The 21,656-nt window shown below is 36.3% G+C and overlaps 1 protein-coding gene across 3 annotated transcripts in view; it reads left to right on the plus strand.

The window, feature by feature from the left end:
• The window catches only part of LOC132126796 (cadherin-4-like), a 261,279-nt gene that overhangs the window by 17,818 nt on the left and 221,805 nt on the right, over nt 1-21,656 (plus strand). Inside the window, exons 1-2 of one of the 3 annotated variants that reach the window (XM_059538305.1) lie at nt 13,010-13,486; nt 15,790-15,901. In XM_059538305.1, the coding sequence (XP_059394288.1) occupies nt 13,430-13,486; nt 15,790-15,901 (169 nt within the window). In that variant the 5' untranslated portion in view covers nt 13,010-13,429. Of the gene's footprint in view, nt 1-13,009; nt 13,487-15,789; nt 15,902-21,656 lie in introns of those variants that run through there. The other 2 variants (XM_059538303.1, XM_059538304.1) reach the window with 2 other exon arrangements.

A 21,656-nucleotide genomic window follows, 5' to 3' on the forward strand; every position in this document is an offset into this window, starting at 1 on the left:
AGGAGTCAGCTACAGAATCGTGTCACCAGGAGTGCAGAGCTTGCTCAGGAATGGCAGCAGGTTGGTTTGAGAGCATCTGCAAGAACAGTGAGGCCACGACTTTTTTCTCTCCAAGAAAAACGTCAATGACAGACAGAAATTATGCAGGAAGTACAAGGATTGCACAGCAGAAAACAAAGTTATTTTTTCTAATGAAGCTCCATTCCGACTGTTTAGGACAATCAATTATTTAGAGTAGAAAAGGTGAACGCTACCAAGAGTCCTGTGATGTGCCAACATTGAAGCATCCTGAGATCATCCATGTGTGGGTTTGCTTTTCAACCAAGGACTCTCTCATAATTCTGCCCAAAAATACTGCCATAAATAAAGAATGGTATCAAAACATCCTGCAAGAGTGACTTCTTCCTATGATCCATGAGCAATTTGGTGATGATCCGTGCATTTTCCAGCATGATGGAGCACCATGTCACAAAGCAAGAGTGATAAAGAAGTGGCTCAAATATCATTACATTTAAATATTTGGATCTGTGGCCAGGCAACTCCCTGGATCTCAATCCCATAGAGAACCTGTGGTCAGTCCTCCAAAGGTGAATGGACAAGCAGAGCGCATTACAGAGGTCATGAAGAACAAGGGTCATTACTGTAAATATTGACTCATTCGATTTTTTTGCCAATAAAAGTCTTTAAAACTTATGATATGCTTCTCATTGTCTTTCAGTATACGATAGAAACATATGGAAAAATAATCTACAAATACTGAAGCAGCAAACTTTGCACAACACAAAACTTTTAGCCATGACTGTATAGATCTGAATTATTTATATGCATATATTTTCATAAATCTTTTAACTATGTGTGATTATGTATGTGTATATGAATTATTTTAGTCTGGTTTATATTGATTTTCACTACTAAATATTTAATATATGCAGTCGCTGTGTGACTGTAATGCTGTGCAAAGGGTGATGTTGAAGCTTCATTAATTTCTTGTGGTTCCAGGGAGTGCTTCTCTCTGTAACTGCCTTAGAGTCTGCATTATCTTCTAAAATTAACTGATAAGGAGTAGCTTCCTGATGAGAAATAGCTATATGTTTATTTTGTTTTAATCTAAGGCATACACTGTCCGGACCAAACTTATCAGTTCGTTTTTTATTTTTTATTTTGTATGATTACCGCTGAATGTAATTTTTACTAAAATAACATGTTAAATTGAAAGTCCTAGTAGTTATGACTAATAATCAGAGGAGCAGGAGTCTGAAAAAATAAAATAAATGTTTTATTTTCAGTGCATACTGAGTAAAATCCCAATCTTTTCTTGCATTTCCTTTTATATAAGCCAAAATTCAGCTGGATAGTGCGATGTCTGGAATCTTTATTATGAGAGCTCCTGAGGAAGAAATAGAATAGGCATCTGAAGTCATTCACAGCAAGATATAAAAGGCACACAATCTCCAAACATCTTCTTTAAAGCACAAATGAAACCAAGAATTCAGTGTCTGTGGCAGGAAGCTACTCCTTATCAGTTAACTTTAGAAGATAATGCAGACACTCCTGCAATTACAGAGAGAAGCGCTCCCTGGTGCCAGAAGAAATTAATGAAGCTTCAACATCACCTTTTGCACAGCATTACAGCCTTAGGGAAACTGCATATTAGAACACAGATTCAAAATAAAACAATGGTAAAATGAATATATATATATATATATATATATATATGTATGTGTGTGTGTGTGTGTGTGTGTGTGTGTGTGTGTGTGTGTGTGTGTGTGTGTCTGACCCTGGACCACAAAACCAGTCTTAAGTGTCAATTTTATGATCAGACCAAAAATCAGATCAAAAGTTTTTATATATTTACGGTAGGAAATGTACAAAATATCTTCATGGAACATGATCTTTACTTAATATCCTAATGATTTTTGCCATAAAAGAAAAATTTATAATTTTGACCCATACAATGTTTTTTTTTTTGGCTATTGCTAAAAATATACCCCATCGACTGTGAATGAATAATCATGTTAAGGAAAATCAATAATAAATTAGATGTTCTGCAAAAGTTTCTGCGCCTTCTGGAAGCAATTCTGAAAGGGCAACATTCATTATCAGCTCTCCAGACATGAGCCAGATCCACAATCACCTCTCAGATTAGACACACAGGTGGCTTCACAAACCAATTATCCAAGAATCCTTCAGATCGTCATGTTCCAAGCAGCAGCGCTTCATACTAGAACCGTTATTAATAAATAATAATAGAAACAGGGTGTAAATTCGGCTTTGCACATGTAACCATTACCTCCACATGCTCAGTGCTTGTGGTCTTTCACAAAGTTTCCTCCCGATCTATATTGGGCCCATTTCCAGGTCTGAGCTTTTTAGTTAGACTTTAATAGAGATGAAACTCCTTTCATAAATAGAACTGTCCTGGATCTTAAGCATTGTTCATTAATTTAAATGCAAAGGAAAGTGTATTGTATTGACATATTAGATATGCAGCTCAGGTTAAGTAAACTATCTAGTGCTTTCAAATGACCTTCTTTTAAATAAGGACATTAATTTCACTGCCCAAAGGAGGTATGATTTAGTTCTTCTTGAGAGAAAGCACACAAAGCATACTTAAGAGTGATAGTGGCACGTCAGAGTGCACTTGTGATACCCACATGAGCTAAGACTTGCTTTCCTGTATAAATATTGTTATTATTTCAAGTCACTAGTGAATGAATTAAATAATTGTAGTGCATCTTAGGATAAGAGTGTTACTGCATGTCAATCTTGATTTAGTTTTTAAACTGAAGTGGTCCAGTGTGTTCCAAAGAAGTTTTTCAACTTTTGTCAGACCTCCTGATGCATATAGAGTTACATAGAGTATTGTAAGAAATTGAGTGTATGTGTACAGTATGATAACATATTAATAATATATATCTGTGTGTGTGTGTGTTTCAACATCATTGCATTCACGACATGAAGGTGTGAAAATGCTGCCAAAGTTAAAAATTACACATTGTCCAGGTGCTGAAAGTGATTCAATATTACAGAATTTTATAAATCTATTAATGATGGCTTTGGAAAGCCTTTGGCTAGGTTTGAGAAATATTGATGTTTAACTTCATAGTGATTAAATGTGACTGAAGAAAAATGCATTTAATGGGAATACATGCAAGTGGGTCATGATGAGGGCATCGGATGCTCACGCTTAACCTAAAATAAAATAAAAAAATAATAATTAAAAATAAATATTAATTAGAAAACAGTGAATTATTAAAATGACGGATATGTGCTGAAGTTAAATACTTCATATGCATATACGGCTTGATATAGAAAAAACACTTATTATTGGTGCAATACGATTATTTAAAAAAAAAAAAAATCTCACATTAGCTATTTTAGCCTAAGTTATCTTAAGTTATATTACCAAATTAGTTATATTATTTGGTATCATTCATTCTAAGAAAAAAAAGCATACAAAGGTTTTACTTTAATCAAAATTAATTATTGTCATTTATAAAGTCCCTTTGTCTTCGATAAACAGAGAGATAAACAGTTTTTGCATGCCACTTAGATATTGATGCTTTTATGCTTTTACCATGGGCATTCATACTGTAAGAAGCATCGCAAAAAAAAAAAAAAAAAAAAGATTTGCAATCAAACTGTTGAGAGAAAACTAGTTACTGAAGAACCCTTGATTCTCACACACTTGTTCTCATTTAGACGCATAATGACAAAGCTGCCGTTTGTTTTCAGTGCTGCCACAATAGCTCAACCCACAGACAGCCCACTCCTTCCCCTTCCCGTCTTTGCTTTGGTTTTTGCCACAGAGCAGCCAAATCCACCACTAGCATGTAATTACTGCCCATTAAGAGACCCCGATCTGTTTTATGACCCACATTCATTTTTATGTACTCTATTTTAAGAGGCTTCTTCCTCTCTCCCAGGCATTCCTCCCTCTTTTTCAAAGCCTCTCTCTTAGAGTGTCTGTTTCTTTCTCCTCTCTACCCCCCATCTGCTGCGCTGGCACTTTGATAGTGGAATAGCCGGGGGGACCCACATACCCTGAGCTTCCCAGTCAATATATCATATCTTTACCTTGAAGGAGATACAGAGGGCAGTCGCAATGCAAATAGGTAAAGATGTACGATGTACACATTTGACTGCGTTGCTAGTTGAAAGTGGCAATAAAGGTCAAATGTCTAAAAGCAATCTACTGTATCTCACAAATTATGCTGCTTGTCTTTGCAAGGATATTTCTGTGCAGCCCTGTTGGTGCAAATGAATGCGTTGTCATTAACAATCCAATATTAACAAGTGGAATTATCAAATTTCTCCAAATGTGGGCTCAGTAATGTTTTGTAATCATAATAGTGTACTCACAAGGAAGGGAATAGTACTTTTGAGAAAACATGATTCAGTGTGCACATATGTGCATCAACCTTCTGTCTTCTAAAATGGGTTTTTAAAAAGAGAAAACATGGAAGGAAAGAATGCAATAATAATATAAAAGTGGATATAATTCTTTCTGCTATATATTGTAATTACTAACATTTTATTCTATTAATATGTAGAATACTTTTTGTGATACTATATGATACAGTATTCATTATTAATATTTTATTATGTATTATGTATACACTATTAATATTACTTATGTTTGTGTACAGTAGTACTGATGTAGTTAATAATAATATACTAATATATTTTCAAGATGATATTTGATGCTTTTTTTAAACATTTTTATTTTTTACAATATGAATCAGGTCTTTAGAAAAATATATTGGACACCATTATAGTTGGGAATCTGTGGCATCAAAAAGATTTGTTGAGATCACATGACGTGAGTTAATAATTTAATAATAATAATAATAATAATGATGTGTTTATCGGCCCAATCATTTCCTGTCATTTCTCTACTGTCCAGTCCAATAAAAGCATTCAAATGCCCATGAAAATAACTTAAAACAGAAACAAACTTAGGTAAATAAAAGTCAGTAGCCTATAACTTATCGAGTGCTCCTTTACGTTTCCAATTTTCTGTGGTGTAGCTGTTGCTTTGTTTCTTTTAAGAGGTGCAGAAGTAGAGTGTTCTCAACCAGAGTTATGAAACTCTGAACAAGGACTGTTTTGTTCTCAGGGCAGGTCTCCATGATAACGGCGAAATATCACTTTCAAGGGTGCGGTGTAATGCTAGCCACGGGCTCCAGGTAGATTGGGTCTTCACTTCGTTTCTGCCAACACCTATTTTTTGATGGTGCAGGTGTGCAGTGCAGATTAAGGTCCTCATATTAAACTCCCCAACCTAGAAAGGGAGTCGCCAATCAGTTCACATTTCTCACCCTCTGCCTTTCCTGAAGCTCTCAAACTTGCTTTAAAAAGGGCCATGTGCTTAACATATTAAAGTTACTGAGTCAAAATGAAGGCAGATCAAGGTCAACATTTCTTCTGCATTTCGCAGGAGGTGATATCACATACAAATAAGACAAAGTTGTAACACATTCATACACCGTTGTTAACAAATCATGAGTCCTGTCAACTACTTCAGCTTTGAAAAAGAAATCCAAACAAAGATACAGGAAAACGTTTGCATGTCAACCTAAATGTTTTAGAATGATTCTACACTTTAAACAATGCTGCATTGTTGTTTTTTTTTAACACAAATACTGTGTTCAGCCTGATGGGTCATTTTATTTTATTTTATATTGCTTTTTTTATGTTTTAATTTTATTTTGCTTTTTTTTTTTTTTTTACCCATGTGCTGGGTAAAATTTCTGTAAATAAGCTGCTGGGTCACTTAAGATAAAATAAAATGCTGGGTTATTTTTTCTACCCAACCACTGGGTTGAGCCTGCTGGGTGGTTTTTGTGTTACCCAGCTGTTGGGTTAGTGGCTGGGTGGATCTCGCTGATAGCTGAAACTATACACCCCCCCCCATCCCCTCCCTCCGACAAAACGACCCAGCACAGTTAATTCAACTAAGTCAGTGGGTGGGCTTTTTGCATCCTCTACAGGCACTTATCAACACCGCTACCAATTTAGTGCACTTCGTCAGCAAAATAAGGGTTTGTAAACATTTTATTTAATTTATAAAGTCTTTACTGTGCTGAAAAATTATATATTTATGCAATGCTACAGGATGAAAGTGTCAGTCAGCTAAATGGATCAGTAGCGGTCATTTCGCATGATGGAAACGCCTTGACTTGCATAACAAAATATTTTATTCTATATAAAACTGAATATAATTGAATTTAATGTTTACATGTCATCTAATCCCAGCATGTTGGGTAAAAACATGTAACCCAACCAGCTGGATAAAAATAACCCAGTATTTACCCAATGCTGGTTTGCCAAATAACTCAAGTTGGGCTGTTTTTAACCCAGCATTTTAGAGTGTATGAATCCAGCATTTGAATTAATTAATAAATAAATAAATAAATAAATAAATAACCCAGCACCTGGGTAAAAATATTAAAATCATCCCAATAAAATGACCCAATGGGCTGAACCCAGCATTTGGGTTCATTATTTTAGAGTGTAGTTTTTCTTGTTCATGTCTAATCTTACCTATAGTAGAGATACAGGACTGTTGTTGCTACTGGTACCCTACTGAAAGAAAAACAAAATAAATTTATGACTGCCTGATTCAGACAACAAACTTTTGAACCAGTATGGGTGTTGGGTGATCACAGCACCACAGGGTCGGCTCATTCTGCTTTCTTGCATTTGTTTGTTTAATACCAAACCAGGCTTTCTCCATGGCATAATTAAATCAGTTCTAATGTGCTATTTATGCATGCAGCCTCTGCATTATTCAAACAACACTTTTGCACATTATTGCATTTTTGTTGAAACACAAGAACTTGTGAGGTTGCCATTATTGAACAGCAAAACGTTCTCCCCGAAACCCCTCCCGAGATGCCATTTATTATTAATTTATCCCCCGCCACCTCCAAAAAGGAGCACAGAAGTGATTTAGAATGCATTCCTTTAGAATGCTGCATTAGCATTTTACTCAAAATGAGCAAAACATTTTTCAGTGTGAGCATTAAAAAAAACAACAGCACTGTTGTTGATATTATTGCTTGGGATGGCAAGGCATTGTGCTGATATGATGGTGAAGTGAGAAAAGTTTTATCCTCTTGGTGCTGTGGTGAAGTTGCTGGGCAAGCTGTATTATTTGTTTGCCTGAAGAGATCTATCAGTGAAGCAGGGAACAAACCAAACAAAAAATAAAAGCTGCATTAAATTGATGAAAAAAAGTCGATATAAAAAGCAAAAGGGTTGAGAGGCCTTGAGACTTAAGACAACATGGCAGCAGGAAATGAGTTTGACAGGACTACTAATTTTGACATGAAATGGAAATCTATTTTTAAATGCATGTTATTGATCTTATTGTGAACTACTCATCACTGCATGTTTTTATGTATATACATATATATTTTACTTAGACTTTAGACTGTTATTACTCAATACAACAGATGTCACTGGTGACATATGCCCATCTTGTCCAGTCGTTTTGTCTGCTTAAATCCTGCCCCTTTCTTACAGTCTCCATCCAAACAACAATCAATGAATCATCCAAGTCCCAACCCCCCTTTTTTGTTTTTAGTAATCTGTTTTACTTAGATGTTCTTTGCAATATAGAACACAATATCTGTTCCTTCTTTAATTACATTGCAGCTTTAAATGTATATTCTGGGTTCAATACAAGTTAAGCTTTTTTGACAGCATTTGTGGCATAACGTTGATAACCACAAGAAATAATTTTGACGTGCCCCTTGCATGAATAGAGGTTACACTGAGGCTCTTTCAGTGGAAGAGAGGCCAATTTTTGAAGCTTAAAATTTTATAAATTAACTTACAGTACATTCATTCCCCTGTTAACACTGATGTAATGTTTGAGCTATAAAGTTATTAAAGTAATTTTTACAGTCATTTTAGGGTTTTCATTGATCCTGAATATTCCATAAAGTCTTCTTAATGATCAAGACTGCTCTCCAGTCATAGAAGTTAAACTAACACATTTGAAATGTGTTACAACATTTGCACATCACATTGTGCAAATGGTGCCGGGTTACATAACTCCTTCCGCCGCAAATGTTGTCTGATGATGTTAGTATCAAATAATGCATTTTTATAGCCAAACAGCTACATTACTTTAATGACCCCTTTGACTGATAGAAAACATTATGTTCATTTCATTGTGGTGCCGTGACGTGTGGCATCTCCATCGTTGTAAATTGTGTGTGAAATGCAAGATCTACAGAAGCAGATTGCACCTCTTCCCTGAGGTAAGAAGTGAATAGGAAGCCCTCCAAGAGGAACAGCCACCCTGAGGTTAATTAAGCAAAGTGTATTCCAGGGTTACGGTTCAAATGAAAGTACAAATGACATATGCCATCGTTTGTCAATGTTGCTTGCTCTGCATACCTATCAAGCAATAATTGTGTTTCAAAACTGCAGCCAAAAAGGTCACGTGGAGAAACAGACAGCACACCGCTTCCATTTGTCTCCGGTGATATGAAATGCATTTACTTGGATGACAACTTTTGCTGTAGCATGTGGCTGGTGCGAGAAGAGCTGCTTATTCACTTTTTTCCCTTTGTGATTGGATCTACACAACAAGCTAACATCGTTATGCTGCAATATTGCTACATTCTGCTGACTTACTGTGCGGATTGTGTAGTGTACACACACAAATATTTATCTGTAACTTTGCACCAGGAGTCAAGAGGTTTCCAAGTTTCATCCATGGATGAAATTGCTTATACATTCTGGATTTTCATATCTCCATGACTCGTGTCCCCTGTGCGGCATGCATGTAGATAGGCATGGAAATATTCTCTATACGATGTTTTAGAGGAATATTTTTATATTCTTGTATAACTTAAGTTCAGTTGATTAGTATTTGTGGCATTGCTGATTACCATCAAAATTATTTTTTAATTGGAAAATGTGAAGCTTATTTATAAAAGCACGTGCAGTCTGCTTTTTTTTCTGTGAATGCTTGTGTATTATTTGAGCTTTAAATCATTTAAATAAAAATCCATGGAATATGGGCAATATATATATATTTATCATTTTATTTTATTTTTATTTTTTTGGGCTGCGAAATGTCACTAATTTGAACACGCTTTTGTTGTTAAATTTGTTCAAACTTTATACAGAAAACATTATTTAAACAAGAAAACACTCATGTTGTATATGTATTGTTGCTATACTATTGAAAAAGTGTGCATTTTAACAATTTTTAAGAACTGGATCAATTCACATCATTGTTACTGCAACTTTTGGCCTTCATAAAGGTTTTTTTTTCACATAAACAAATGGAAGGGACAAAATGTAATTCAATTTTGCATTTCAATTGCTGTCACATCATACAACCTCATCATCTGCAGAGAGAAACTGCAACTCAATCATAACAAAAATACACATGATGGACTTAAAGGCATCATATTGGGTTATGAAAAACAATATTTCACTAGAACTTGGTATTCATTACACTATTTTCTGTTTCTATTTTGTTTACTACTTTAAGTATTTTTTTCATGTTCAATGTTAGTTGTCATTTGTTAATTTATTCTGCTAATTACTGTTGTAAGAGCACTGCCATTTTTGCTACAATTTACGTCCAAAATATATTATAATAATAGGCAGATTCTTCTTATGTCCTTCGTACTACAGGGCACATTGGGCAGGTTAAATAATATATACAAATAATATTAATGATACTAATATTAATGGTATAAATACACTAATATTCTAATAAATCATGTTTTTTTTATGCAACCCTAAAAATGGTTCTATTTAGCACTCAAAAGGGCTATTGTTACAAGCTGAAGAGCCTTTTTCTGGTACTGTTTAGTACCAATTTTCTAGTGTGTTTAGTGAGCTTAAATTCCTTCAATATTTTGGAAGATGTTTGCTTTCACTGTGTGAGCCTGAGATGTTTCATATAATGCACTGAAATCACATCTGTTTCATTAGAAATATAGTGCTGTTTTTATCTCTAAGCTGTTGTTTTTGAAGAAACTTTTTAGTCTTTAGATGTCTGTTTTCCTTTTTGTCGTTTGTACTTTGCCATTGTTCTGTGTCTGCTGTAAACATTTCCCATGGATTGACACTGTGTTAATGCTTAAATTAAATTAGATTACAGCCCTTCCATTTTTACCCCTTGCATTTGTGAACCTTCATTGGTGTTTTTCATAAAACTGGTTTTGAAAACATGGTTTCTGCCTTATAGCAAAATAGCAACATCATTATCAGTCAAGAACGAGCGTTGTGTTGTGCATACTTATTATAAAATTGGCCCTATCCACAAATTGCAGCGTGAGGCATTTGGAACACTCGAATAAGTGCTTGGACGATCAATCCTGGACTCCCTCAAGCAGCCAGAGCGATACAGGTGTCTTCAAACCATTAGGGCTGATGACACCAACAACTTAAACAGCCATGAATTATTAAATATAATAATGGATTATTTATAAAGCTAGCCATCCACACGGAGCTGAGGCATTCAGTCAGTTTGGTTGGAATGGAAATGTCATTCAGTTTTATGTTATGTTTCTCTTTTGTTGGATTACATTGATCACATCATTGGAATACAGGGACTAAAAGTAGAGTGTGGTTGGATGAACAAAGCCAAACTGCAGAATGCTAAGTATGGGTATTAACTTCTAGTGTGTCTCTTCCTCCGTCAAACAGGCGAAAATGAAGAAACCACAGACCAGCTGAGTGAAAGCCGTGAGAGAAAGCTTAGTGTCAAACTACTTTAAATATGTAACCAGAGAAAAGCCATTTAAAAAAATAAGCAACCAGTGTGTGGCTCTCGAATTGTGACAAAGTATTCAAAGATATCCACAACTCTCGTCTTCTGTAAAAAAAAAAAAAAAAAAAAAAAAAAAATTAAGTGGGACTCGTGCTTAATACCTTAAAGCAATTCACTTCCAAGTAGCCAGATGGTTTTTTTTATTAGACAAATGTTCAGTACTCAAGTATAATAATTTACACACCTTAAAAAAAAACAAAAAAAAATCCCTACAAGAGTACCTCCAATCTCTGCAATCCACTGAACTCAGATTTATTCACCACATCCTGCTGTGCAAATATTCAGCTCAACAATAAAAAGTCTTTTCTGGATATCCATCTGTTAGCGAATGGATTTGTGGAAATTTAGACATTTCAAAATTGACATTGTTTCTTACACTTGAGCAAACCAGCTCTGGTTCCTCCGAGACTTGTGATCAGTCCACAGTTGTTCTTTCTTCAAGTAAAGATGTGTCTATGCAATCAAACATGGCACACCATGTGGATATAGAATTTCCTGCAGCTTGAAGCAGAGAATTCATTCACATTTGGTGGAGGGGTGCTTGCTGTCAGTACCTATTATACTTCTTGTTTTAATTGAATGTACTGAGTAATAAAGTTGTCCCAAAAGAGCCTCTTAATTCGATCCCCTATTCAGTATGCACAGAAGAATGTCAAAAAATCAGGCAAACGGATTGGTCTGTCCTAATTGGCATAAAACAGCACATTCACATTTATCTCATGTTTCTTTTGATTGGATCAGACTGGCGTCGTCCTTCTGATATGGAAATTGAGCTACCAACTCAGATGAGCGAGAAAATGTCAGCGTCATTAAAATGTGGACGACGGCCTTTTGATTACTTTCATTCTGGGCGAAAAGACTGTCGCCAAGGAAGTAAATTATGAATAACTTGGAGAGCTATATTTGTTTCTCACTGTTTAAAACAGTTACGTCAGATGGGATACAGGTCTTTTACAACGGATCACAGCAGGTTACGCGGCCAACTCAGTTATGATCAAAAAACAGAGAAATAAGTGAAGTGTGAAATGGCATCCTGCGTTGAAGCCTGTAAGACTGACATTTTTGCCTGCGGACAACCCATCTTATTTATTCATGGAAAGAGCCAGTTAAGAGTTTACACTTCAGGTCAGAAGCACCATTACAAGAATTTTAGCATGGCAGGGAAGACTGGAGAGTATTTAAACATCTGTGACTCTGTGCTTTTTTGCAGTGCTTTGTGTCTCAAACTTTGATTAAATATTCATTTGTTGTTTACCCTGTAAATCTTTTATATTAAATACTTCAGTTATTGCTGCACCTCCACTGTAATTCAATTATAAATAGCAGATTCACTAATAGTGTAAGAAGCTTTTGACATCTTTCTTTCAGTGTGTTTTATTATTATTTTTCTCATAACAGTGGTGGCTTACTATTATGTTGGGTAAGTTGCTCTAAGAAAGTAAGTAAAAACTATCTATTTATTACATCTTTGACAGTGTAATTAGATTACTGTGATCATTACTCTTTTTCAAAAGTATTGCATCACTTATTACTGATTAAATTCTAAATTCTGAATCAATTTCAACCAGCAACAACAAAACAAGGACTGACATGAAACTGAAATAAATATAAATAAGTAACATACAATTGCATTAATTATTCATGAACTGACCAAAGTAATTTGAAGGGACATTTAGAAGTTGAAGTTACATTTTAACATTATAAGTTAAATTCAGTATATTTACTAAATTCACTATTGTTCTATACAGTTTTTAATCCTAATAATTGTTAACATGGTAAATGGTCAAACAGAACTTATTAAACTGAAAGCTTATTTATTCAGCTTTCAGACGATGTATAAATCTCAATTAAAATAATAAAATAAAAATACTCTTATGATGGTTTTGTGGTCCAGGGTTACAATTCATTAACTTTTGATCACTTTTAACAAAAGAAAAATAGGCTACTCTTCAAATGTTGCGTATAGTGTAAACTATTTTCGAAACGGTTTAAACAAAACACTAAAGTTCTGTGGTATATTTACATCTACATTAATTCAATCTATAATAAAGTGATTTTTTTGTTTGTTTGTTTGTTTTTTCCGATGCTGTCCGATTAGTTCCTGAAGCAAAGCGCTCGAGCTGCGAACTGTTGCTATGGTTACTCCTCAGGCGAATGCTAATGTTTCCGCGCGTCTATTTAGCTAAAGCTCGTAATCTAACTTTTGCGCTATAATTATTTAATTCATGTCTTTTAAGACCCCCCAAACCTTAAGGTGGTCAGACCACCCTATAAAACCTCTCGTAATTAATTCGCCACTTGACTGCATCCGCAGGCTATTTTAATCTAAAGTAGATATGCAGAATGTACACAATACGCGTTGTTTAACTGTCAAGCGTGCTGTAGTGCGTCTTTAAGCAGAACGCTGCGGTAGGAGGAGTTGTAGCGGTTGTGACGCCGCCAGCGGAGCCGTGGTGCTGAGCTGAACAGCGCCTGTCCACCTGCAGTAGTGCGCAAGACCGACCGGGACAATATTCTCTCGCATCGCTCGGCGGAACCCTGCAAACGACAGCACGTCTCACAGGAATTATCTCCACGTTTGTGAATAGCAAACATCTGCCTCCTCCGCTGATAGCCAAAATGAAAACCGGCTGCGCGATTCTTGTGGCGTGTGCCTTAGTTGTGGGCACCTCTTTGGTAAGACTAAATGTTTTATTTACAAACACGCCTGAAGTAACACTACTTGAATTCAGACAGACCGTGCCGAACAGTGTGCGTTTTATGCGCTTACTCACTAAAAGTGGTGCATCGAGCGTTTACTTTGTCCGTTTGGAAATGCAAAATTGCTTTCGTAGCACTTCTGTAACATTCGCTTTTTCCTGTGTTCTTTCTTTGAAATAACATTCAAACAAGTAAATCAGTTTGTGCTGAACACTGGTCGTCTATCAGGAGCCTGCAGTGGCTTGCAGCTGCACTTTTAACACACATTGCAGAGGATGCGGCGATGCCTGTGGTGTGTCTGCGAGAAATAGTGCTGCTCTTTCCTTACTGGAGGAATATGTCAATATGCAAATGAATTGTATTAATTAATTAATATTCATGTTGTGGAATATTCATTAATATGAACGTCAGGAATGATTTAACTTGTTGGATGCTAGAGAACGGGTTGCTTTGGTCAGTGGAATTATGAAACATTAATATAGTAGCCTAGTTAAAGACGCACATATACCAGGCTGTAAATGAAGACTAGAAAGTGCTGGGGTGTTGAGTAAATACAAGTTCTGGAAATAAGACATATTTCTGTTGGATGTGGCAGATATTGACATTCTCTTTGATGACTCATTCAGAATAAAATCTGTATCCAGCTTGGGGGTGAAATGTAGCTATAGAGCTGTATTCACATTGTGGGCAGAGGCAGCGCTGCTTTAGAAAGTATCCATCTCATAGCCCTCTGACTAATGTGATCTGTAGGGATGCTTTGACACAGACCGTTCCTCTGTGGAGATATGAAAGAGCTTAGTGCGTCGGCTCTTTGTTGTCTTGATTTTTCAGGTTCATAGTTATCTATGTTTCAGAATGGTAGAGACCCCTTAAGGCAACCTCTCGTTCGGTTCAGACACAGCCGAGTTCTGAGCTTTAACTGCGAATTGCTTTTAGAAAAGCCCACCATATTGAGACTGGCATAACCTGAATATGACCCACCATCTAATTATGCTAAATCTCCGTGGTGAGCACTATCCATTGATGCATACACACACGCTCACACACACTCTAGGTTACTATCCTAAAATAGATGCCACTGTAATGGGCACAATTTCTCTACTGATTTACATGGCAGAACTCCAGCACAGCCTTCTTTATTCTGCATTTCCTGTCTTCCATCGCATTTCCCTTTTCTCCCTCGGTTTGTTTTAATCATCAAACAGGCTCGTTTAGCTCTTGTTAAATTTTTAGAGAAACTCTTGATGTTTCCGTTCTTGTAAATTTCTTTAAAACCACCATTAGGGCATAAGAATGCAGGCTTCTGAATGCGAATTAAGATAATCAGAGATTTGCTGCTTTTGATTTAGAAGGTGTTCATTGGCATGGAACTATTGAATATTCAAATACTCTACTGGACTGTTGTGATTTGTAACCTGGAGTAAGTGCACAGCAGAGGGTATTTAATTTAGGTTATAGTGGGTGCTTGGAAAGATTGAGATATTGCTTTGTTAGAGCTACAAAATAGAATGTTTATTTTTATTTTTAAATGCTTAAGTAATGTAATAACAATCCCAACACATCTAATCCTGATGATTAATCCAGCATTTCTTTTTAAAGAATAAAATTTTATTTTATTCTACTGAAATTCATTACTGATATTGACTGACTACAATATAATTAATTAAAGAATACTTAGTAATAATTTTATTATTAAATATGTATTAACTGGGAACACATTTGGTTTACAGTCAGGGCAGTTACTGAAGTGTGATATAACTGTTAAATTTGTAAATTGTATAATAATTAAAATGACTAATTTTGACGATTAATTTCAAGTCTTCTTTCAGAATCTTTTTAAGGAATTAAAGATAAAAAACATTTTATACATTTGCGTTGATGATATTCATTACATAATATGTTTTATCCCATATATTTTATTTCATTTTATTAATTACTGATATTGACAGTCTAAAATCATTATAATACAATTTATTAAAAGTGACTTTATAATAATATCAATAATAAAGGCTATCCAGTTCAAAGGAACACTGTTGAGTAGGTTCCTTGAGTGGAGGGTACATAAGACCAAAAAAAAGGTATTTAAGTATTTCAACTTGTCTATTCATTCCTAATTGTAAAACGACTGCTTCTTTGCTCTTTGAGTTTGCCTCCTGAAGGTATTTATATCGGTTTCGATAACCTTGAATAAGAACCACAGCCCTGTGGTCACAAATCAATTTGCCTAACCACTTCCCCTCTCCTGTGTCTTCATAGACAATAATGTCTGTCTTTCTCAGGGGAGTCTCGGAAACGCTCAGACCATTGCTCCATGCAGACCAGGTTTCTCCCAGAGTTTCTACACCGTATTTGTCCCCAGGGGTGTGCTGCAAGGCCTGAACATTCACAAAGGTAAGAGCTTGCAGTGCATTGCACGATACGGAGCTGGTTTAAATGTGTGTGTTAATCTCAGTGGAGCTTTAGCAACAGGTTTGTGGGTGAATGCAAATGCTTGTGCATCACTTTCACTCCATCACTCTCTATGTGTAGGCTAAATGTAATATGTAAAAAATAATTGTACCTTCATTATTGCACATTTATGGAAAATAATTCCTAAGTAATCAGAAGATTTTGTCGAATATTCTTTGGTACTCTCACCTATGCAGTAATTTAGTTGTGCTTACTGTATGATTCCTCAAAAGGTGTTAACAGTGATCCAAAACCAGTTTCATCCGGCTTTAAAATAAGCACAGTGCGGAATAACAAGCACAGATAAACGGTTTAGAAAGGAAGAGTGGCGATGCAGATATGCCAGCGTGCTGAATGTTGATAGTACACACAGGACCAGTAATGCAATTAGAACACGTTTAAAACACACAATGCCTTTCAAATGCAATTTTCAAGGTCTGCAAAATGTCAGGTGATGCATTTAAAGAAACACATCCACGCTGTGCCAGAAACTACGCTTCCCTCGTGGTGGATGTCAAAAGCGTATACGCGTTCCTAATCGTTGAGAGCTTCAGTTGGCACAGGTCTACATTCATAAAATGCACAAAGCCAGTGTCTCCTACTGATCACCATCAATATGCATATTATTCAGCTTTAGTTTTCAACTTTCAGGCAAACCCTTGCTGGTTGATTAAAAACATAAATAAATATAAAAAGGAAAGAAACCCATAATCTGAATTTAATGGATAGTTCAGTGGCCCGGCTGGCTACAGAAGCCTCATTTAAATCTTCTGTTCTGCTCCCAGTGGGTGTTTTTGCCGCTTTGAGTTATAAGGTTTTGCTCCCCCTTTTGCCCCCCCCCCCCCCATGTCCTGTGTGTAACACAGTTCCTTTATTCTTTCCCACTTCTTTTCAGCAAGATTTCAGCCATCCATTTATTCTGTCAGTTTAAAATTGTCATTGTACGTGTGTGAGTGTTTGTGTGTGTCCGCGCGTTATGCAGGGATATGCTTTATCTATGGAATTTGTTATGCTGTTACAGGAGGAGAAAAGACGTTGGGGGGAAAATTGGGCTTGCAGAAACAAATCATACTAGAAAATGGCACATTGATTCAATGAATTACCTGTTCGTTTCCCCACCGAATTCAAACTTTGATTGAGTATAGCTGTTATCAGAGTAATCAATGGTTTTATTGACATAAACGTGGATGTGCAGAGGGAGATTTATTTGTTTTTCTTATTCTGGCAGCAACTTCTGCGCTGATGCAGGAACACGGAATCAAATCTTTGCAGTAATTGCACGCATCATTTTATCATTTATATTTTATTTTAAATACTTTTAGAAATGTTCCTAGTTTGCAGTACATCTACGATCTGTTTGTTTTGATTCCAGCCTGTGGAAGTGTTGAGGGAACATTGTCAGTCATTGACATGTCAGATGTGCTTGTTACACACAGCAAGTCGGTGAAGTGTTGGCGTGTGTGTCCAAGTGCTTGCGCATGAGTCAATCATTCTGTTTACTCACGGATTTAGATCTGAGCATTTTGTTGGGATCCACTCTTGAGCCTGTGCCCACAATATGCACCAGCCACCTTTCCTTCAATATCCAATAGTGCACTCTTCATTTTAAAAACATGCTTACCCCAGCACAACTTGGCACTCGGGTGTATATCGTCAGGCTGCAGTATGAGCCCTTATAGAGAGTGATTAATGTACAGTCATCGGCCTGGGGGAAGGGTGATGTGTTCAGAGGAACCGTAGTAATCGGGGAGTGGGGTCGCCTCGCAGGGACATTAATGATAACAGTCTTGTGTAACCCAGAACCGTCAAAGGGGAGAGTTATGGGTGAGTAGGGCCAGCGAGCATCAAGTCGAGAAAATTCAGCATCAGTTTAGCCGTGATTGTAAACATTGGCCTGACACCTCGAGAATGCTAATGCAGAGGTTGGAATTCTCAGGAGCGCGGTGTGGTCTGAGAGTTGAACTTGGCTGAGGAACTGAGAGTAGAAAGTTCCGCTCGGGTTGCTTCCATAACTGTTTAATATGGCTGCGGCGGGGTGCGAGTGAGCGATTCATCTCAGTTCTCTAGGTACTGCTTAGCATTGGTCTCTAAAGGCTGGCCATCCAAACAGAATCAGATATGACTACTCTTTCATGGCCAGAGCAGTCGGGGTGTCTGCCAGCTGTCCGCTGGTCTCGCAGCTGCTTGCGATGCAATTTGCTGATTCCATTTAATTACAACGCTAGCTTGTTGTGTTTATTTTTTATTCATATACAAAGGTGATTGTTCATGCCAGGCTTTTAATTATCGCAAAGTTTGGGTATGATGACAACAGCGGTGCATTTATACTTATTATGCTCTAATCCTCTTGATCACTTTTATTGTACTTCTATGGATAATGAGCCTATTAAAGACACGGCCCTTGAATGAAGTCGACCGGAGTGGTTATAATTCAACCATCCAACGTTTCTAATATCTTTACACAGTAAAACAGACAGCGTGAGTCCCTCCAGGCGCTCTGCCTCGCTAGACGTGATTCATCTTCACTCAGCATGTGAAAAAATTCATCATTTATGCTGACAAAATATAAATGCCAGGGTTGTCACATATTCAGCTGGCCTCAGGAGCATATGAAAGGCACCCGCATGGCCACGGTAAATAGGTATGGTAAGCATTTGTGTTTTACATGATTGGATTGTAAATGGGAAGTTTTGAACTGTGTGTAACGTCGACTGATGATGCGATCATTTAGCGTGGCTCGTTATTGCGGTAGGCAGTCTGGCTCAGGAGAAAATGATATTTTATGAGGTTTTATTGTGTTACGTCATGTCTTCAGGCGTTAATGCAAACATTTATAGACGTATAAACCCATGCATAAACGGCCTTGCTGTGTTGACGTGTAGGGTGGGGTCCAAACATTTGAGACCACTCTGGAACAATTTAAAGGAACAAAGGAGTGTTATATACATTCTATAAAACAAGAAATATGTAAAGATATATGCAAATTTGACCGTGTGTGCAAATGTCACAGGTCATGAGCCAGTGGACATGTGGCTGTCATGATAACACTTTAAAATAAGGTTCTATTTGTTAACATTAGTTAACATGAACATATAGTGAGAAATATTTGTAAGTGCTTCATTAATACATTATTTAAATCAAAAGTTGTATCTGTATACATTATTTATTGGACGTGAGCTAACATGAACTGCTGTTTCTGTATTTATTATTTAACTAACATTAACTAACTGTTAGCTAACATAAGCTAACATGAACCAACTGTTGTATTTGTATTAATTTTTGACAGGTTGATACAGACTGTAACAAATGTATTTATATTTCTCCATATTTTTATATTTTTTGTTAATTTATATTGCCTAGCTTACATTTTTTAAACAAAACAAAATCGATTTGAAATTATTTAACATTTTAAAAACGTAAACCTTTTTTTCAGTGGTCTTAGACTTTTAGGACCCTATCATACACCTGACCTGGCGCAAGTGTTTTTGCTAGTTTCAGCCTGACGCAGTTCTCATTTTCTCGTCCTGCACTGCATAATTTAATTAAATAGCAAATGCATTTACGCCATTTGTGCACTCATGGGCGTGCTGGTGTAAAAAAGAGGTGTGTTCAGAAGCATTGCTGGGGCATTGCTATTTTGAGGAACTGAAAATAGACTACGAAATAGACCAACGCCGGGAGCGCAGACTGTTTTTCCTGTCGTTATACTAGCAAAAGTGGATTCTGAAACGCCTTAAGTGCATCTGCGCTATGCGCTTTAGATCATGCGTTTATATTGTTAAAATTGATGTTGATATACACTACTATTCAAACAGCTGTTTTTTAATATATCAAAAATACATTTAAACAGCAATATTTTGAAAAATAACAATTTAAAATAAATGTTTTGTGTAAACTGTGATTTCAGCATTTTTTTGATAAATAAAAAGTTCTTAATCTATCTATCTATATATATATATATATATATATATAAAAGCTTTTAAACGGTAATCTGCATACAGTACAATCAGATCAGTATAGATTTACAAGAAGAAAAAATAAGGATTCATATACAACATACAAAACGTTTATGAGAGTATATTTACCATGAAGACGAATGGAGCATTTGAGCATGGGCCTTTTTCAGAGCAGGACCCCACCTGGGAGAGATAAACCATGAAAACGGATATTCCACTGATTGCACATTGTAGTGTAAACCATCATCTCGCCTAAGAGCAGGATCAGGCACTTTGAAGCCAAAGACAGAGAGCTGAGGGGAGGACAGGTACACACTCACACACAAAAGAACAATCTGTTTTGAGTTGCATTTACCCCTAAATGGTGGTCTGAAAGGATGCTGTCACAATGTGTTCAAGAGAACATGAGCAATGAACTTCAGCGCATAACCCTTTAATATCCGACACAGTGCTGGTGGGAAATGGAAGTCAGTCGCCTTTGCCGTTAGTTCAGAGGCGGCCATTAATCATCTTAATTACTAGTGCTTATGCATAGTCAGAGTCATTTGACTTTTCTTGCAGATTTGTGGCATTTGCAGTGCCACAAAATATAGTGCCTTCTTGGATTCCTTAGATATTCTACGTATATGCCACATTTTATCATCAATAAAATATAGTAAGACCCCACTTCAGATGTCCTTTCACTTTAAAAATATGCCTCTTCCACAAGGACATCCATTAAATCCAAATGCACAGACATCTTACGGCAGTTTTACAATAAATCAGAACTAGGACTCCACCTGTGAGATGTAGACGCTTGGTGCTTGGACTCCCGGGCTCTCTCTCAGCTTTCCACTCGTGTCTTAAAGTTTACCTCATTATCTAGCAAACACATTGCTCTCCATACTTACACTGTGCTGTGGAACCTCTAATGGATACAGACACTGACAAAATCTCATTAGGATGGTTCTGGTTGAGCCCCGTGTGTAGCTTTGCAGTCACAAACACAACAAGGTTAAGAATTTATCAAATGGAACATTTTGACTGAATTCTGATTGGATAAGCTGGATTAAATTCAAAATAGTAAAATTAGTAATAATAATAAGAATTTTTTATTTTATATGAATGTTGTTGAAAACTATTAATACGTTTATGAATACAGCAGTTCGGCTTCTTACTGGGAAGTGCATAAATGAGACTATTACACCGGTTTTAATCTCACTTTATTGGGTACCATGTATAGAATAGATTTTAACATCTTAATATTTGTTTTTAAATCTCTTCACAATCAGTCCCCACAGTACTTAACTGATCTGTTACAGTCTTAATTGCCATTCACACCAAGGACGATAACTATAAAGATAACGATAAAGATATAGTTCTAAAAAGTTTCTCAATATTAAAGAATAGCAGAGTCCACACCACAACTATAACGATAAAGGCACAGAGAAACAATATCGTTGGAAACACTTTCAGAACAATTTTTTCCAGCTGATGAACGGTAAAATTATTGATAGCCAATCAGAATCCATCCTGCTGTAACGAGCTGGGAATATAAAGCGGCAGACGTGTGTGCGCTCAGAGTAAACAGACGATATCATTCGCTTGTGTGGACACTAATATCGTTGTATTATATTATTATTATTATTATTGTGTACATACATGCATTTCACATATTATTATAGCCCAGTTTGTGCTGTTTACAGTGAGATTAGATTTTACCCATTCAGATTTTGATAAGAAACTGAAAAAAGCACAAATGT

Source organism: Carassius carassius, chromosome 44, assembly GCF_963082965.1.
Source record: "Carassius carassius chromosome 44, fCarCar2.1, whole genome shotgun sequence".
NCBI lineage: Eukaryota > Metazoa > Chordata > Actinopteri > Cypriniformes > Cyprinidae > Carassius > Carassius carassius.